Genomic DNA, 17,440 nt, shown 5'->3' with positions numbered 1-17,440 from the left:
TTCGATATTAACTACTTTTGTGTGTTATAGATGGCGTTTTAGCTTAAGTAAAAGTTCTACAAATGTGATTAAAAATTTTACTAAACAAATTAAAAGAGAAAAAAGAAGACAACCAAGTGGGACTACAGCTGATGAAATTGAATGAACTGATATAAAATGAACAACATGAACCAAATAATGCAACAGTATGGAGAAAAACATGTGGTGAGCCAATTACTGTTGTATACTCCTCAAGTCCTCGTGTTACTCTGTTAAAATACTTTAGTTCATGTAGGATGTTTTGAAATGACTTTCACTCACACAGTGATCCCATATTTATAAAATTGAGTAACACAGCCGAAGAACTTTTTCAAATGCTAAAAAAAATAAATGTGAAGCCTGGTCTAACATTTGGTTTACCACTTGTCACTGAGCAAGTTAATTATATTACTGATGATTCAGGGAATTCGACTCTTATCAGTTATTTTGAACAAAGGCAAATCGAAAGAACGAGATAGTTTTATACAGTTGTGTGAAGTATGTAATATATCATATATATTGTGTTGTGATATTTCTTTTTTTTTTCACTTTCACAGTGATCATTATCATGTTCTTTTGATTTGCTACTGTTTATGGTGACTGATGAGGGGTGAAGTTCCCTGAAAGTGGAACTTTAGTAGGTGGTAAGTCAACGATGGTTTGGGTTCGTATTTATATTGTTGTTTTTTTTCTTGTTTTATTGCCATTACTGTGTTTGTATCAACAATTTATGCTGCATTTAGGATATTCTTCCAAACTATAAATCATAACCCTTCAATTATGTTTGAAAAAAAAAAGACATTTGGCTGATTAAGATTACCCATTACCTACAAAAACAATAAAATAATGTGCAAATTAAATAATGCCATTGTTGTACATAATTCTATTCAATATAATTTTAAGATACTTAATGTTGCATATTACATCTTCTGAAAACATGCCATATTAACCAAAATATAATTTTTCAAAGAATAAATTGCATATGGATTTCAAAAGATGAAACTGAGTGCAAATAAACCACATACTATAAAAGTGCCCAAACTACTAACAGTTTTTATCATCTGAATGAAATCTTTTTTTTACCTCTATGATCTCACTAAAACAAGTCTAAAACTTCTCTCCATAAGTTAGCTTAATTCACTTGTCATTCCAGACTATTTTGAATATATTCACTTATAAAGGAAACCAGAGAATGCAAACAATACCCTAACCATAATCTCCCAAAAATCTTGCAGAAGATTACCAAGGGAAACATGTTCCAAACTAATATTGAATATATGACCTATCATGTGAAGGAGAATTTTTGCCACTATCTTCATGTATGAAATCTGAAAGGTATTATGATATATTATTTTAAAATTATTAATTCCTTAATATATTATTAATATATTTTTATGCATTTTTCAAGTTGGAGTTGGTGAGTCATGCTCAAAATTTAATAAATATATTTTTGAAAATATGATTTATAAAATAAAAAATATTTGAATATTTTAATATATAAATTAAAACATTTAAGTTTGAAATGCAAATTTTTATGTAAATATAATCTTTTCTTTATACAAAAAACATTGATAAATATGAAGTCTACAAAGAAACTTCTAAATTAAAATAAGTCTTTGGGTTACTTAAGTTTAGAACTGCTCTATACTGTATATTTATCAATCAATAAGTTCTAATTAAAGGAAGGTAATTATATAGAACCAACAATTAACAGTATAGTCAATAATGTAGCTAATTTTCTTTCTCAAACTAGGAATGTATAAGTACATAAAACAAAAATAAATTTTGTAATGATTAGATTACAACTGAATTTTATTGTTCATTAATTGTCCATGACATTCTTGAAAATAATTTGTTCCAGAAGAAAAGATAGTTTCTTTTTCCTTGTATTTATTTCGTGAATTTTGTAAGTGTTTCTAAATGTTAATAACTGCTTTGGGTTCTTTACTTATCCTAAACACACAGCTATTTGGTTTAATTATCTTATAATGTTTCTACCAAGTGATAAGTTCTTTTTTCTGCACATAAATGTAAGAAAATTAAAATCATCAGTTGTTTGTGTTACTTGGACATGTCATAACAAAAATTACTCACATTCTTAGATATTTAGATTTTTACAGTAATTCAGATCTCAAACCTAAACATAAGAATATAAAAGGTATATAAGAAGCTCTCTATGTGCGTACTTCATTTTATTCTAGTGTCATAAACATTCTAGTTTCATGATGTTTCTTTCAGTTGTAAACTCACTTTTGACCATAAAAAGATTTTGTTACTCATTTTTGAAAGTACTTCTATGTCAAACGAATTATTTCAATACTACATACATCTGTTTTGACCTCTCCCCAACAATAACAAGAAATCAGTATATGTATGTAGTAAAAACAGAATAGCTTTACACAAATGACAGGTTAGAAAGGAACACAAATTGATTAAATGTAAAATCAAATATCGACAAACTTGTTTCAAAATAATCTTCTTGCAAAAATCAGATTAATGGAAAAGATGAATTTTATGTGAACATGAGAAATAGATAAATATAATTCAGTATGAAATTAAAATTTTTTTCCTTGTAACTTTAGTCTTTTGCTGAGTTCTATGTGTAGACTCATCCTAAAATTTTCACTTGACATCCAGAAAGATTTATTAATAAATAACTTTCATTAGAGGAAGGAACCCAGTGTACTTTTGTTAATAAACAAATGATTTTTTAATCTACATTACTTCTTTTCTGCATTGTCAATATTTTGTTTTATGAAGTCTTAAGGGTGTAAGTAAAAAAGTAATTTATCAGAGCTAAATCACATGACATCATTTTACTTTTTTCAGAGTCTCTTTATGTTTTATAATTTTTTTTCTTAATTGTTCTTAATTGAAATGTTTAATTACATGTTACAGTTTAATTACTTAACCTGTGAATATCTTTCTTTTCTCTTTCTTTCAAGAATTTCACATATTTTTTGCATGTTATTATTACAAAATCATTTTTATTAATTCCGAGACTCAACTCACATTTTTTTTTAAATAATAACAGTGACATCTATTAAGAAAATGGTACATTAATTGGGTGTAACTACGACCATACACAATAGCTTAACATGGTTAAGAGTATGTTTGTTTTGGGTAAAAACCAAGTCTATTAGAAAAATGCATGTGTAATAAAAATGGTTATTTGTTTCTAAAAGTTTTTTGTTTTTCATCACAGAAAGTCTGCTGATTCCTCTATAATTTCAGACTTAAGTTGATACATAATATTTTCTTGAAACTTAAAGCTAAAATACTGATATTTGTTTTGTTGTTAATGTTTATTGTAAGAGTGATTAGTGATATGAATCAAATATCTTGGAGAAACAAAATTCAATCCAATTTTATATGTAATTAGTTTACATTATTAACCATTTTTAATGTGAAATAAATTGCTGCATTATACAAATGTGCATAAGGCACTATTCACGAACAAATTTTCATTGTTTCTGAAATAAAAAAAAAGAAACAAAAATCTCTTGAAATAAAGTATGTCATGGTTACTGACTACAGGTAAATAAGCTATCTACCATCTCTCTATCTATTTGTTTTACAGGGATTTGGTTCATATATCGAGTGTATGTCTAGAGCTTTCTTGACTGGGCTTGCATCTTTTGCCTTAAGTAAGTAATATTATAGAGCTAGTAATTAAGTGTGTTTTAACACAAAATGTGTGTACCAAAAAGGTGTGAAACACATGTTTTTGTAACTACTGTAGCTGTTTTCTTTTGGACATTTTTTTTAACATTAGTTTTATATGTAACAAAAAATTAGAATACCCAAGGTGGAAAAAAGCTTCCAGTTGAATCAATTTCACCACATTGTTTCTTTCTTTTACCATTAAATCCATGCATTTAGACTACAAATATGGTAAGGGAAATTAAAGGTTGTTACTTATAAGACCTTACAGGCTCTAGTTAGGAATGTAAATATAAGATAAGAGATAAATTCATAAATACACTGCTGCAAAAATTATGGTTTGTAACATCATACCTATGATAAAACAAAACTACTGCTATGAAATAATGTCAATCACCTTCACCCCAATTTGCTGTTAGGAACATTAGGCATTTGATAGTAGGTCTATCATATAATACAGAACTTTCATACAACCTTGCATCAATTATAACTAAAGTTAATTGAATCACAGAGTTTTACCTACTTCAGATTGTCCATGATCAATAGCTTGGTCTTAGAAGACCTATGGGAAGCATTTGGATAATTCCAAATATCCATAACACAAACAAATAGCAATCACTGTCTTTCAGTTTGGACTTACCACAATCATTGGGTATAGGCACCAAGATGTGTGAAGCTTCAACTGGATAACTAACCAGTTTACAGATACACAGTTAGAAACAGATTTTGTAAGGTCAGTCTGTATTCTGGAAGCTTGGTGAGATACACTTCACTTATAGCAAGGCACAAAATAGCTAATTTGTAATAACTTTAAGAACACATCCAGTTAACCAACAGCATATAGAAAATGTATTTTTTACCTTGGCACTTGTATATAATTTTAAAACGATAATTAAATAACATAGAACATTAAAATAGAGACACAAATAAAACTTTTTAAATTTAGGCCAATCTGTGGCCTCTAAAATGTTTACTACATGCTTTGATATTTTTAACTTTATCATCAGAAGTGAACTTGCAAGATGTAGTGTCATATTTATACCTACTTAACTGGGTCATGCAGTCTTTTTATAGGTACAAATATGAAGCTACATCTTGCAAGTTCATTCCTGATGATGATGTGAAAAATGGCAAAACATGTAGTAAACATCTTAGAGGCCACAGATTGGATACACAGCAATGGTGTGAGCAGAAAAAAGAATTGGTAAATGTACCACTGCAGTCCTGCAGAATGGTATCATTAATGACACACTTTAGATACCACATGTTATGACTCTTTGTGCTACTATATGCTGTGGCAATTGGCCCTAACTTCAGACCAGTGGGTGATAACTCCCATCTTATTACAATGAACTGATCGGCACATTGATCAAGTAAAGAGACCTTCATCTCGCAATATTTGTATCACATCAAGTGACTCTAGATTCTAAAAATTGGGCCTGGCATGGCCAGGTGGTTAAGGTACTCAACTCGTAACCTGAGAATTGCAGGTTCGAATCCCTGTCATACCAAACATGCTCACCCTTTCAGCTGTGGGGGTAATATAATGTGCTGGTGAATCCAACTATTCATTGGTAAAAGAGTAGTCCAAGATTTGGCAATGGGTAATGATGACTAGCTGTCTTCCCTCTAGTTTTACACTGCTAAATTAGAGATGGCTAACGCAGATAGCCCTCATGTAGCTTTGCGTGAAATTCAAAACAAACCAAACCACTAAAAATGGCTTGAAATCAGCTCTTTAAGAGGAGTTATTGAGTATATCTCAGAATATTATCAATGCTTAAATCATGAAACAATATGTGCTAGACTCTATGTGACCACTATACTCCATACTGAAGTGATATGTCTAGAACTGTAAAACATGTAAAACTACATCTGCTAAATGTTTCTTTATTGGCATAAGCTTATTGACCAAAGTACCTGCATTTCATATAATGTGAACATTCACCAGGAGACTTATTTTGATAAAAAGTTGACTGAAAAGGGGGGTGACTGATATTATTTTACGATTGTGGTTTTCCTTTTCCATAACTAGTTTTTCAAATTATGATTATTTTTTGCTATTAGCAGTATGTTTTTAGTTTAATAGTTAATATTTCTTGCTTTTTAAAAAAACTTAAGCACCTTGTAGGATGTTGTGTTAACTTTTTGAACTCTTTTTCTATCATAATAAATAGGATATTAACTTCATAATTTGGTGGAAATGGCTCTGGTAAGAGCCACTATTATAATTTGTCTGTGCAAGACATTTCTATCATAATAAATAGGATATTAACTTCATAATATGGTGGAAATGGCTCTGGTAAGAGCCACTATTATAATTTGTCTGTGTAAGACATTTCTATCATAATAAATAGGATATTAACTTCATAATATGGTGGAAATGGCTCTGGTAAGAGCCACTATTATAATTTGTCTGTGTAAGACATTTCTATCATAATAAATAGGATATTAACTTCATAATATGGTGGAAATGGCTCTGGTAAGAGCCACTATTATAATTTGTCTGTGCAAGACACAAGCTTTGGTACCATACTGAAACACTTAAAACTTGTTTTACTTTGAATATAGAGTATTTGCTAAGATGTGATTCCAGTCAAGTATTCAGAATAGTGTAGGGGTTTGTACAAATTACATATTATCATTCTAACTGGATTCTGTAAAGAAAAGTATTACTTCTCCATTTTGTACAATTAAATTTTGGAATGGTTTTCAAAGAGAGCTTGTTGTAACTTGGGTTCTTTTAAAAGGTGTCTCACAGGTTTTAAAAAGTGTCTTGAAGAAGTTTATGTAAGTTGGTGGTTTCTTTCAGATGGAAAATAGTTGGCATCAGTGAACCATCTGCTCCTCTCATTTCATGTATATCTTGTAATTCTTGGAGATAAACAGCAAAGTATGATTTTATTTTAATGAACTTTTTAAAATGTACAGTGACAGGGTGAAATACACAGAGTAATGTTATGTACATTTTTATTTGCAAGGGTACATGTTTTGGAGACAAGTGTTGCTGGTGAAACTGTTATTTCATTGCCTAATAAAGTGTATGATGATGCCTAGACATAGGTACTTTACCAGGAATGTCTTTAAAATATTACAAACATGAGGGACTGAAATATCTGAAAGTACTTTGAAATTCTTCCTTAACAAAGTTATTAATTACCAGAAAAATATATTAAATATATATGTTCACTCTATGTTCATTAATAAATTGTGTCTTTTAGTAGTTTTTAAGGTTTTCACTTTAGAAGTGAAGTTGACTACTCTGTAATATTCATAATATCAGTTCTGACTGGATACATTGTGATTGATACTTCCCTGCTTTGGTGGTTTTTTGTGGTCAGTTCTGTTTTTCACTGGCAAATTAATATCTCCAATAAACTGGACCTATGTGACGTACAGTATGTCATGTTCCTTATATTAATCCAACCAGCTTATAGGTCCTACCAGGAAAAATCTTACCAAAATTGAACAAACCAGCAGCTAATAAAATAAATCATGAATTTGTTAGTGCAAGTTATGTTTTTACACTAGTTCTTTTTTTTAATTTTAAATGTTTAATTAATTAGTTTATGTATAATGTGTATTTGTGATTATTTGTTAAACCTGTTATAATGAAATATTTTACAGCTGTCTCAGCAACATATATTGGACAAACCCTGTTAAAGAAACATCTTCCATACAGTCAAAAGTACTTTCTTCTGGCTCCTGTAACCTTGGGAGTGACAGTAGCATGGACAGTCACAGCTCGGAAGACAAGAAACTGTCAGGCTGCCTGGATGTCCATAGAAGAAAAAAACACTTTTTTATCTGACCAAAATAATAACTAGGATGAAAGTCGTGCACCTTATGTACGTACGTACCTAACCACCTGACTTTGTTAGCCAGAACAAGAAGTGTCAGGTTTAACTTCAGTTTTAAAGCATGTAAAATGCCTTATGTATAACCTGATGCTAAGTCCTAGTTCTTGTAATTTGGAAAGAAAATAAAGACCCCACTTAGTGCTGCTCAGCTTTAAGCTGATTCATTATAGAGCTTGTCTCCTTGAAAGTTTTGTTGTTTTTTTCACAAGTGGTAAAAAAAAAATTATGAAAATCGATAACTCTTTTTTTAAGTGTTACTTTTCGTACTAATAGTAGTAGTGCACTAAATTTTTATTTAATAAAATAATGAAACAAAGGAATAATAATATAATAATATGCAAAAAGCAAACAATGTCCCATAACTGTCACAATTTTCTGTCATTTATAATGGTATAACATGAGCCATTAAAATGTCATCCTTCTACACAATATCTTAGGAAGCAATATACAAACCTCTGTATAGAAAACAACATAGTATGATACATCGTTTGATTAATGAAAACCTTGCCTGTCTATTGGTTATAACTAATATAGTCATAAACATAAAAGAGAACTATTTGTATTGGAAAATCCTGACACTAACAAGTGGGCATGGCAGGAGAGTTCTATGTCCAAACAAGATTGAAGACTATTGAAAAATGTTCTAATTTCCAGTGATGACAATATTATAGTGAGTAACTTACCTTAAATTTCATACTTACTGGAGATATGATGAATAAAGTAAAGATGGGATGCTTAGAGAAACAATGTCACAATTCTCCCAGTTGAAGAAATTCAGGCGTTTGTTTTAATGCTGCAACTCTAGTGCACTTCATTATAAATTGTGCCCACTGCTAAACAGGTGCCTGTACTGTGGTCTTCCTTTGTTTACACATTCTTGCCAAATATTTTGAACATTATTAACTCAAAATGACAGGCATGCAAGTGATCCTGAAATGAATGTGCCAAAATTATTAAGAAAAATCATGCATTTAGATGTGAAAATAGAGTTGTTACAACAGATTGTTGCAGGTGAGCAACAGTCGGATGTGGCTTGTCCTTTAAAGTTGGCTCCGTCGACCATCAGAACAACTTCAAAAAACAGTGACAAGATAAAAGCTTCTTCTAAGACCACCACTTCATTAATAGCAACAGAGTTAACTCAGTAAAAAAGAATTCTGTTGGAGAAGATGGAAAGTAAGTTAAGCACATGGGTGGAAGATCAAACGCTGCACCACTTAAGTCAGTTCATCATCATGGAAAAAGTATGGAGCATCTTTACCCATTTGCAAGAACAGAAAGATGAGATATCAAAGACAGAGATATTCACTACCAGCCAAGACTGGTTTGAACAGCTTTTACATGACAAAGTAATCTTAAAACATCCATGTCAATGGAGAAGCTGCGAGTGCAGATGAAAAGGCAACCCAAAAATTACCTGGCAAGCTAAAAGCCATAAATAGGTGTGGAAAATTACCTTCCCCATCTTGTATTTGGTGTGGATGAAACAGGCATTTTTTTTGAAAGAGAATGCCTTCTTACACTTTCTTCTCCTAAGAAGAGAACCATGCATCAGGTTTCAAGGCTGCCATAACCCATCTTGTGTTTCTTCTGGGGAGTAATGCTTCAGGTGACTTCAAGCATGGGTTTCAGCTTGATTTTCACTCTACAGGCAGATGCACCTTAAAATATCCCTCTGCCTGTAGAGTGAAAATCAATAAAGAGGGTCTGGGCTACAGTTGACATATGCCAGCAGTGGATTATATCATATTTTTCTCAGCAGTGAAGCATTTCTGTAAGGAAAATGGTCTCCAACCAAGAGCACTGTTGGTGATTGATGATGCTCCATACCACCTAGAGAACCTTTGAAATCTTCAGGGTTGTCTGCTTATAGAAGTAGTATCTTCCAACTTAAACTGTTTCCATTCTGTAACCCATAGATAAAGGAGTCATATCCAGTTTCAAGGTTTATTACTTTTGCCAAACATCCAAAGAGATGATTGAGGAGACCGACAGAGAGGATACTCAAACAATTAGCAAATCTTGGATGAAATACAATGTCATGAAGGCTATTCATAATATCAAGGAATCCTGGAATGAAGTCACCAGCACATATATGAATGATGTATGGGCAGAGGCATCCAACAGCTCTGGGGTCTGAGAAAGAGGAGCAAATGACCTAAAGTGGCATCATATAGCTGGCCAACCAAGCATGAATGGATGTGTAGGGTCTACTTATGTCACATGGGAAGAACTGGAAGAGGCAAGTGAACCTGAAGGAAATCCAGAAGAAACAGTCCTTGCCATAGCATTTTTGAAGAAAGTATCAAACAGATGACCCATGTAAAAGACCAATATGGGAAAAATGACCCAGAGTGAGAATGCAGCACCAATGCAAAGACAATAATGCTTAGTGACATTGCTTGTTACAAAGGAATACTCTGTGAGAGGCAACACCAAGCAATACAGTTAACCCTCCAAACTTTCTTTAAGAAGGAGTCGTCACAGCCTGGCCCTTCCAATATGCAAACTGTCGTATACTACTGTGCAAGTTACAGGTGAGTATTCCACATTTACTTGTTTTCTTTATTTCATTATTTTGCATGTATTTAATATGTGGCCCTCTAGTGGCACAGTGGTATTTCTGTGGACTTTACTATTAGAAACTCAGCTTTGATACTCATGTTGGGCAGAGCACAAATAGCCTTTTCTGCAGATTTGCACTTCACAACAACTACAACTTAATGCATGCCAATAAATGATGCATGCTCTTTGGAATTGGATGGAGCAGCCTAGTAACCAGTGGTGTCACACTTGCACTTCTTGTTTTCTTTTGATTTAAACAATTTTATTGTCACAATCCTTGTATCTTTATTATGTACAAATCATATTGCATGCCATAAATACTGAAGCATTTACATGTAGTAGCAGGTTAGCACAGCACTAACTTGAATGGTTTAGTCCTAGGTTAGCACAGCATTGACTTGAATGGTTTAGACCTAGGTTAGCATGGCACTGACTTGAATGGTTTAGACCTATGCAACTACTCGCTCCTCTGCCTCCTTACTTCATATTTAATCAGTATTAGAACATTTTTACAGTAACATGATGTTTAGGTTCATATAAATAATGTAGTTATTGAAAAATGTCTAAGATAAAACTCATCTGAATTAAGCTGTTCACTTGTGCCTAGCAAAGCTGCAGTAAGTTTTACCATAGAAACCAGCTCTACTGTCCAACCTCATATCACCATCTTTGTTATCATTATAGGTTGTTCTTCTTTTCTCTCAGTGATGCAAAGAGCCAAATGATGTCCACTGTCATGCCTTCCTCAGGCTGGTGCCAGTTCATGAATCAATGCCAGTTTGATGTTTCTTTGTTTTCTATGATTGTTTATATTCTGTAACAATAGATGTTCACAGGTAAAAAAATAATGTCTTCAATTAGGTATCTTCATATATGTAATGTTAAAATGACTGTTTAGAGCTGATTCATGTAGAGCTTTGTTCTCAGACACTCTTCCTCCATGCTAAATGTTGTATTAATGTAATTTAATCTGTTTCTTTGTTGTTGTTCTTTTTCATTTAGAGCTTAGAATCAAGTTCAAAACCTTTTAGTAAAACAATAAAAACAAATTTTGATAAATGAAAGACTTTGTCATTAATGTCTTTGGTTTCCACATGAAAATACCTGCTATTTAATAGCACCAACCTCCCTATTTCAGAAAAGCTAATAATGATTACTGGTCACCATTGTCTGCTCTCATCAGTTATTTTAAAATAATTCCTTGTTCTGAAGAGTTACAAAAGAAAGTACAGTTTTACATAAAAATCACTTAAGAGTTTTCTGAATATGTGGAGTACATCACTTAACATTCTAGACAGAAATATTTTAAAAGATTATGGTGTTATTGATGCCTAGTTAGTTCTTCAATGTCGTTCAACATGAAGACATTCATATTCAACTAAATAATGTAGAAATATCTCTCTGAAAGATTGATCAACTTTCTGTGGAAATATAATTCTATTAAGTTTGTAATACACAGCTCAGAAAATATTTCCAAAATAGAAAAATTGTTAAAATGGATAATATTGACTCACTCTTTGATTCTTAAGTGTGTAAGTAAACTAGAACAATAGGGAAGTTTCTCAAAGTGTAAAACCATTAAATGTATTCCTAAGGTCTTTTCACAGCAAAATATTAGCTTTGAATTCAGTGTAATTTGAAATTTTCATCTGTGGGATTTTGAAAAGGAGAGGTCTAGCTTTTGAAAGAGAAGATACATATATGGGCATAGCTATAATGATATATGTAATAATGTTAATGTATTATATTGTGTTATAAACAATTACAATGAAAGATATGCCATTTCAATTCTCACTAATGGTATGAAACAATTATTGCTTATTTTATATATATATTATAACCACAAAATATTCAAGCCATAAACCAAAACACATTAATATTTGTTTTAAATATGCTGCACATTTAAAAACAAAACCTTGTATACACTTTATAATCCCGCATTGTAGCTTGTACCCCAGGATCACCCCTTTTTTTTAAATGTGCATCACATTTTAAAAAGAATTTGTTTATTAATTTCATGTTTATAATACAATTAATCAGAGGTTGAGATTTGCTGCTTTTAATGCAGTCCTTCCTCACAATTTTGTTTATTCATTTAGCTTCATTTAGATATAAATTATTTAATTTCACTAATATATATATATATTAATTCAAGGTTGTTCAGCTTAAATGATCAGTGTTATTACTTACAAAAATAATCAAATTAGTGTTTGGAATTATTCCAACTATACAAGTCTTGTGTGTGAATAATCAAATAGTTCTCAAAATTTTCATAATTTTTACACATTAAAAGCATAATCCATGATTGAAAAAGTATGTTTTTAAGAACCCCCATTTCTCAGTCAGTATTCCATTTAAAACATTACACCAATAAAGACAATCCAACCCTTATGTTCAGTCCTAGTGAATATAGCATTCTTTTGAGGAGAATAGTTTTATTTAGAAATTGTTTGCTGTTATAAATAAATGATTGCTGCACATACCATAGTTATCTTTTAAATTGTTTGAGTCTTGAATACTAAGTGTAAATATTTTATGGATTTTTGTTTGTGGTGCTAATCAATAGATAGCACAACATTTCATAAGCCTCAATCACCACTTCTGACAGTTTTTAAATCAACACAACAGATGGCACAACCAGTGATATCTCAATTTAAGATGCATAAATGCAACAAAATGATTAATATTATTATTTTTATTTAGTATAGAATAACATTACAAGCTGATTTTAGTATTAAAAATTTAAAACTGTGGTTTGTAAAAACACATTTTACACATAAATCTTAACCCAAAAAATGCAGGCACTTGGCATAAAGACCAATCATGGAATAATAATGTATAGACTTTGAGCAGGGCACACCTATGTTCTATCTTATCAATGATATCTTGGTGCAGTTCAGGGTACAACATTTACTTTTGCATTAATGTTAAATAATACTGCCGAAGTTCAAAACACAACCTTACTCATTTTTCTAAACAAAATGGCATTGGTCATGCTACATGCCATAACCAGTGTACACTTTTCAAAATGGCTCTGTATTTTAATAAATTAAACTTGTTTCACCTACAAAACTGTCACACCTAATCATTTTTATATTTATACAAAACATTACAGTAGTGAAATCATGGCAACTTAAATTAATAAAGAATGATTTGCGTACACACAACAATTTGACTCCAAATTTCAAACAAAATTTCATTTGGTAAGAACCTAGTGGAATTCTAAATATTTTCTCTGCAATTTAGAATATGTACCTTACCATTCCAACAAAGACATTCAAGTTATGTTAGTCATAAGAATTGACAAGTGAGGAATGCATATTTAAAAATACAAGTGTATCTAAGTAATCTGTAGTGATTCTATTTTCTTTTTAGGGTAATAAGACGTAACAATCCCAATAAAGATAATTAACAACATTAATACACAAATACTAGTGGCTACAAACTGATGCAAGCTACACATAACTATTAATGAAAATAAATTACATTTACTTCTATTTTTCACTGGCATCATAAGTATTGTCTACAAATGGCACACACACACAAGAGAAAATTAAAAACCAGTAAATACCAAACTATAGATCGAATTATCTCACTTCAGCCTTGAAAACCTGCTACAATTACCAATTTTGCAGTCATATTCTTGTAGAAGTGAAATGTTGAAGTAAACTAGTCTCTTTATTTTTTGCTATATATATAGCTGTTTTTAATAATGTAAATGTCAAATTAAAATCATAGATACATTTTGTCTGAAACATGTAATGCACTACAACCCAAGTTTAATACAATAGTGTATTGGGAAATCAAAAACTGCTGAACTAATACCTCAAACTTATACAAATAACTTATTGCTATGGTAACTACTGCAATAATCATGTGGACCACATGTGCACATTAATGCAATAAAATTACAATATTTTAAATAGTGAAAGCAAATACAAAAATTGCTGAGTCAGCAAAACCCATCAATATGATATTTCTTGAAAGTTTTCAAGTAGATGAAATGTAAGTCAGGTATGTAACTGTTCATAAAAATCTCCACACTTACACTAACAGTCCTTAATTTTGAACTAATACATTTAATGTTAAGCACCTGGTCAACATCACCCAGCACCAATTTTAAGGCTACTCTGACTGAATAATAGGAATTGTTGTCACTTTACAAAATACCCATAGCTAAACACAACTTTTTTTCTGACAGCAGGATACAAACCAGTCTGGTGGTATACTAATCAACAGGTCATACCTGGTTTGTGCTTTTATACAATCAGTACACCTTTCTCGAAGACAGAAGAGATTTTAAAATAATTATTACATCATTAACATACAAAATACCACTCAAATGAGCTCTAACATCCAAATTTTGACTGATCTTGTCTATATTTCTAATACTTATCATTCAGTTATTTTAACAATGTGGTGAGAAATCATCAGCAAACAAGTTTTGTTTCCATAACATCTTCTCATGTCTAATTTAAATACAAAACCTTTCCTTTGAAAGTACTTTAAACTTTTCTAGAACTATCAAACAATATTTTGATAATTTTTGTGATAACTAATTTGTTATTACCAGGTGCATACAAATCTCAGGTACATCTTCAAATCATTATGTGTAGACCATCCCAACAACATTTCATACCATTATTATTCTGTTCCTTTTATGTTTCAGTGTTTCTAGTTACAAAAATTGTTCAGAACTAAAGGGATTTCTTTCCCAGGTGCTTGACATGAATAAAATGTGGCAATTATGTTTAATAAGTTACTATCAATCCACTGCTGATGAAATGATATATTAAGTATTTCATGATATGAAGAATACAACACAACTGAAAATGGTAACTGACTGGCATTTCTTTTAAACATGATGGTATTATTATGTTAGAATGGATACCCCTTCTCTGTCCTAACATTTACTTGAAATCTGAAAAAAGAAAAATACTATTAAAAAAAGTTAGACTTTTGAAGAGAAATTAGTTTTTTTTAATATAAGAATGTTTAGTTGCAACCATTTTAAGTTATACGGTTAATTATTCTATGAAAGTTGTTTTGTTTTTTTTTTAAGGAGAAAGTAAGTACATTACTGAATGACCATCCAGAGGACTCAAAGGTGACCCAAGAGAGGAAAAAACGAAGAACAACGACCCTCAGGGAAACAGGATGCCGCAGCGATTGAAAAGTCGGTAATGAACAGAATTTTGGGGTGATCTAGTGAGAAAAGAAAAGAAAAGGACAGATAGAGAGACAGGAGTAGTAGTTTCGCTCACGCGAAAGGTTGGATGATGTTGGAGTAATAAATAATTGGTTGTTATTTGTTTTGTTTTTATATAACCTCACGTACTGCGACTCTTAACGGCTGATGAGTAGGTAAAAGTTTCGGAACATTAAATGATGGCAGCATAAGAACTTATTATGGCAGTGGAGTTGACGAGTTGTTTCTCTCTTGTCCATCACAGATAGCCTCTTCAGAAGATTTAACTTTATCTAGCAAAACCACAGACTAAAATATGGTTATGAATATCGTAGTTCATCTCACAGCGTCAGTTCTACTTACCAAAAACTATTCATTGGACATTCATATCCAAACGTCCTGCTTCAATCGAACAAACCTGATTTTTCACCCATTTAACCAGACTTCCCTCCATCAGAGTTTCTTCTGGCTTCGGCCTGCCCAGGTGTGGTTCATCATTTTTTGGATATCAGTGATAGGAAAAACGACTTATTAAGTCGGATTTTTCACCTATTTAACATTTGAGAAAGATTGAGGTAGTTTTGGGCTCAAGGCTTTTAATTATTCCCTTTACCGTATAAGACCAGCTTACCTTCGCAAAAAAAGTAACTGCGTCCTCTATATTTATTTTTCTAGCCGATAATTCTTAAATTTGTCAGGCTCTTCAGATCACTTTTGCTTTTCTCCCCACATCCAGATGGTTGGGGTGCTCACTTCGAATCTGAGAGTTGCGGGTTTCACATCCCTGTCCCATCAAACATACTCGTTCTTTCAGCTGCGGGAGTGTTATTATGTGATGGTCAATTCCACTATTTCCTGGCAAAAGAGTACCCCAAGAGTTAGCGATGACTTACACTACTAAATTAGGGACGGTTTAAAATCCCTCCCCAATTCTGGGGGTTTAATTTTCCCATTGCATACTACACTTTTTTTTTTCCTGTATAAACTAGACACCCATTATGAATGTAACTAATATCTTGGCTGCTTTTAGTGAAGTCAACACAACTTATACACAAAGAGCTACAGAGTTCTACGTTCTTGAAACTCGCGAGTTAAGATGAGGTCTGAGTATGTATGACGTGAGATTTTTTAGAAAAGTAAATAATAAAAAAAATGTGAAGTATCCACGAGTGGGTGACGAAGAAAGCCCGTTTCGAAACCCTTTTACCATCACATTATAACACACCCACGGCTGAAAGGGCGAGCATGTTTGATGTGACGGAAATTAGAACCCGTGACCCTCGGATTACGAGTCGAATGCCATAACTATCTGGCCATGCCGGGTCATACTCTTCATTAAAAAAAAAAAAAAAAAGTGTCATGAACACAACACTCAACTTGAAGATCAACACACACACAAAAAAAAAAACATTTCATCCGGGAATTTACGTCATACCTCAAATCCAGTTTTTCATGAATTACCTTACTGAAATAAAGATAGCTGATAAATGATTTAAAAATATCTTCCGTAAATTATAAAATTTTGTTTATATAGGAAGCGATATAAACACTGGCATCGAAGCTGGAGTCGTTATAGCAGTAATGGCTGGGGTTCAAACTCTGGTGAGCACAGCACAGACAGCTTCACAATTATATTTTAGACATTAGTGCCTCAACACAAAAACAAAATCCCTAAAGAACTTGCATTTTATGCACTAATACTTAAAAATGATACTGCAGTTTTTTCAGATAATCGAAAACCAAACTATTTTTCCCCCTTTTGTTTATTAAACTGACAATATTTTAGATTTACAAGATCCAAAGATACTTCAGCATACTAAATGAACAAATGTCTATTCGTAATTCACCAGAAGGCTTGTAATTCAAATTTCTTAGGCCTACTTGCTCCCGAAAGTGATTCACTTTTGAAACTGTCAACTTTTCGGTCCTGTAAAGGCACCAGGATTTGTGTCTCGCACTTTGGCACTTTTTTGGGGGAAGGAATTGGGAAGACTATTTCTTAACTATAACCTTCACTTTCTTAGTGGAGAGCGTTTCGGTTAAGACCAACATAAATAGCATCGAAATGTTTTAGGTCTTCTCGCTGTATTGATAAAATAACCAGATACACACTCCTCCATTCACTGCAAACGTTTTACTTTACCAG

The 17,440-nt window shown here is 32.0% G+C and overlaps 1 protein-coding gene across 3 annotated transcripts; it reads left to right on the top strand.

Annotated features, from left to right (window-relative positions):
* On the top strand, positions 1-11,170 carry LOC143243457 (transmembrane protein 141). Of its 3 annotated transcripts, none has more exons than XM_076487274.1 (4): positions 1-204; positions 3,599-3,665; positions 7,309-7,529; positions 10,791-11,170. In XM_076487274.1, exons 1-3 carry the CDS (start codon positions 157-159, stop codon positions 7,506-7,508), a joined length of 315 nt encoding a protein of 104 aa, XP_076343389.1. In that variant the 5' UTR covers positions 1-156; the 3' UTR covers positions 7,509-7,529; positions 10,791-11,170. The 3 variants fall into 3 exon arrangements, 2 of the variants coding, with proteins under 2 accessions (XP_076343389.1, XP_076343388.1); XR_013024588.1 differs by having other exon boundaries at positions 2-204; positions 7,309-10,078; XM_076487273.1 differs by having other exon boundaries at positions 2-204; positions 7,309-7,533.
* The last annotated feature ends 6,270 nt before the right edge of the window (positions 11,171-17,440 follow it).

Source organism: Tachypleus tridentatus, chromosome 2, assembly GCF_004210375.1.
Source record: "Tachypleus tridentatus isolate NWPU-2018 chromosome 2, ASM421037v1, whole genome shotgun sequence".
Taxonomy (NCBI): Eukaryota; Metazoa; Arthropoda; class Merostomata; order Xiphosura; family Limulidae; genus Tachypleus; species Tachypleus tridentatus.
Note: the sequence above shows the minus strand (reverse complement) of the source record. Positions and strands in the feature narration are given on the sequence as shown.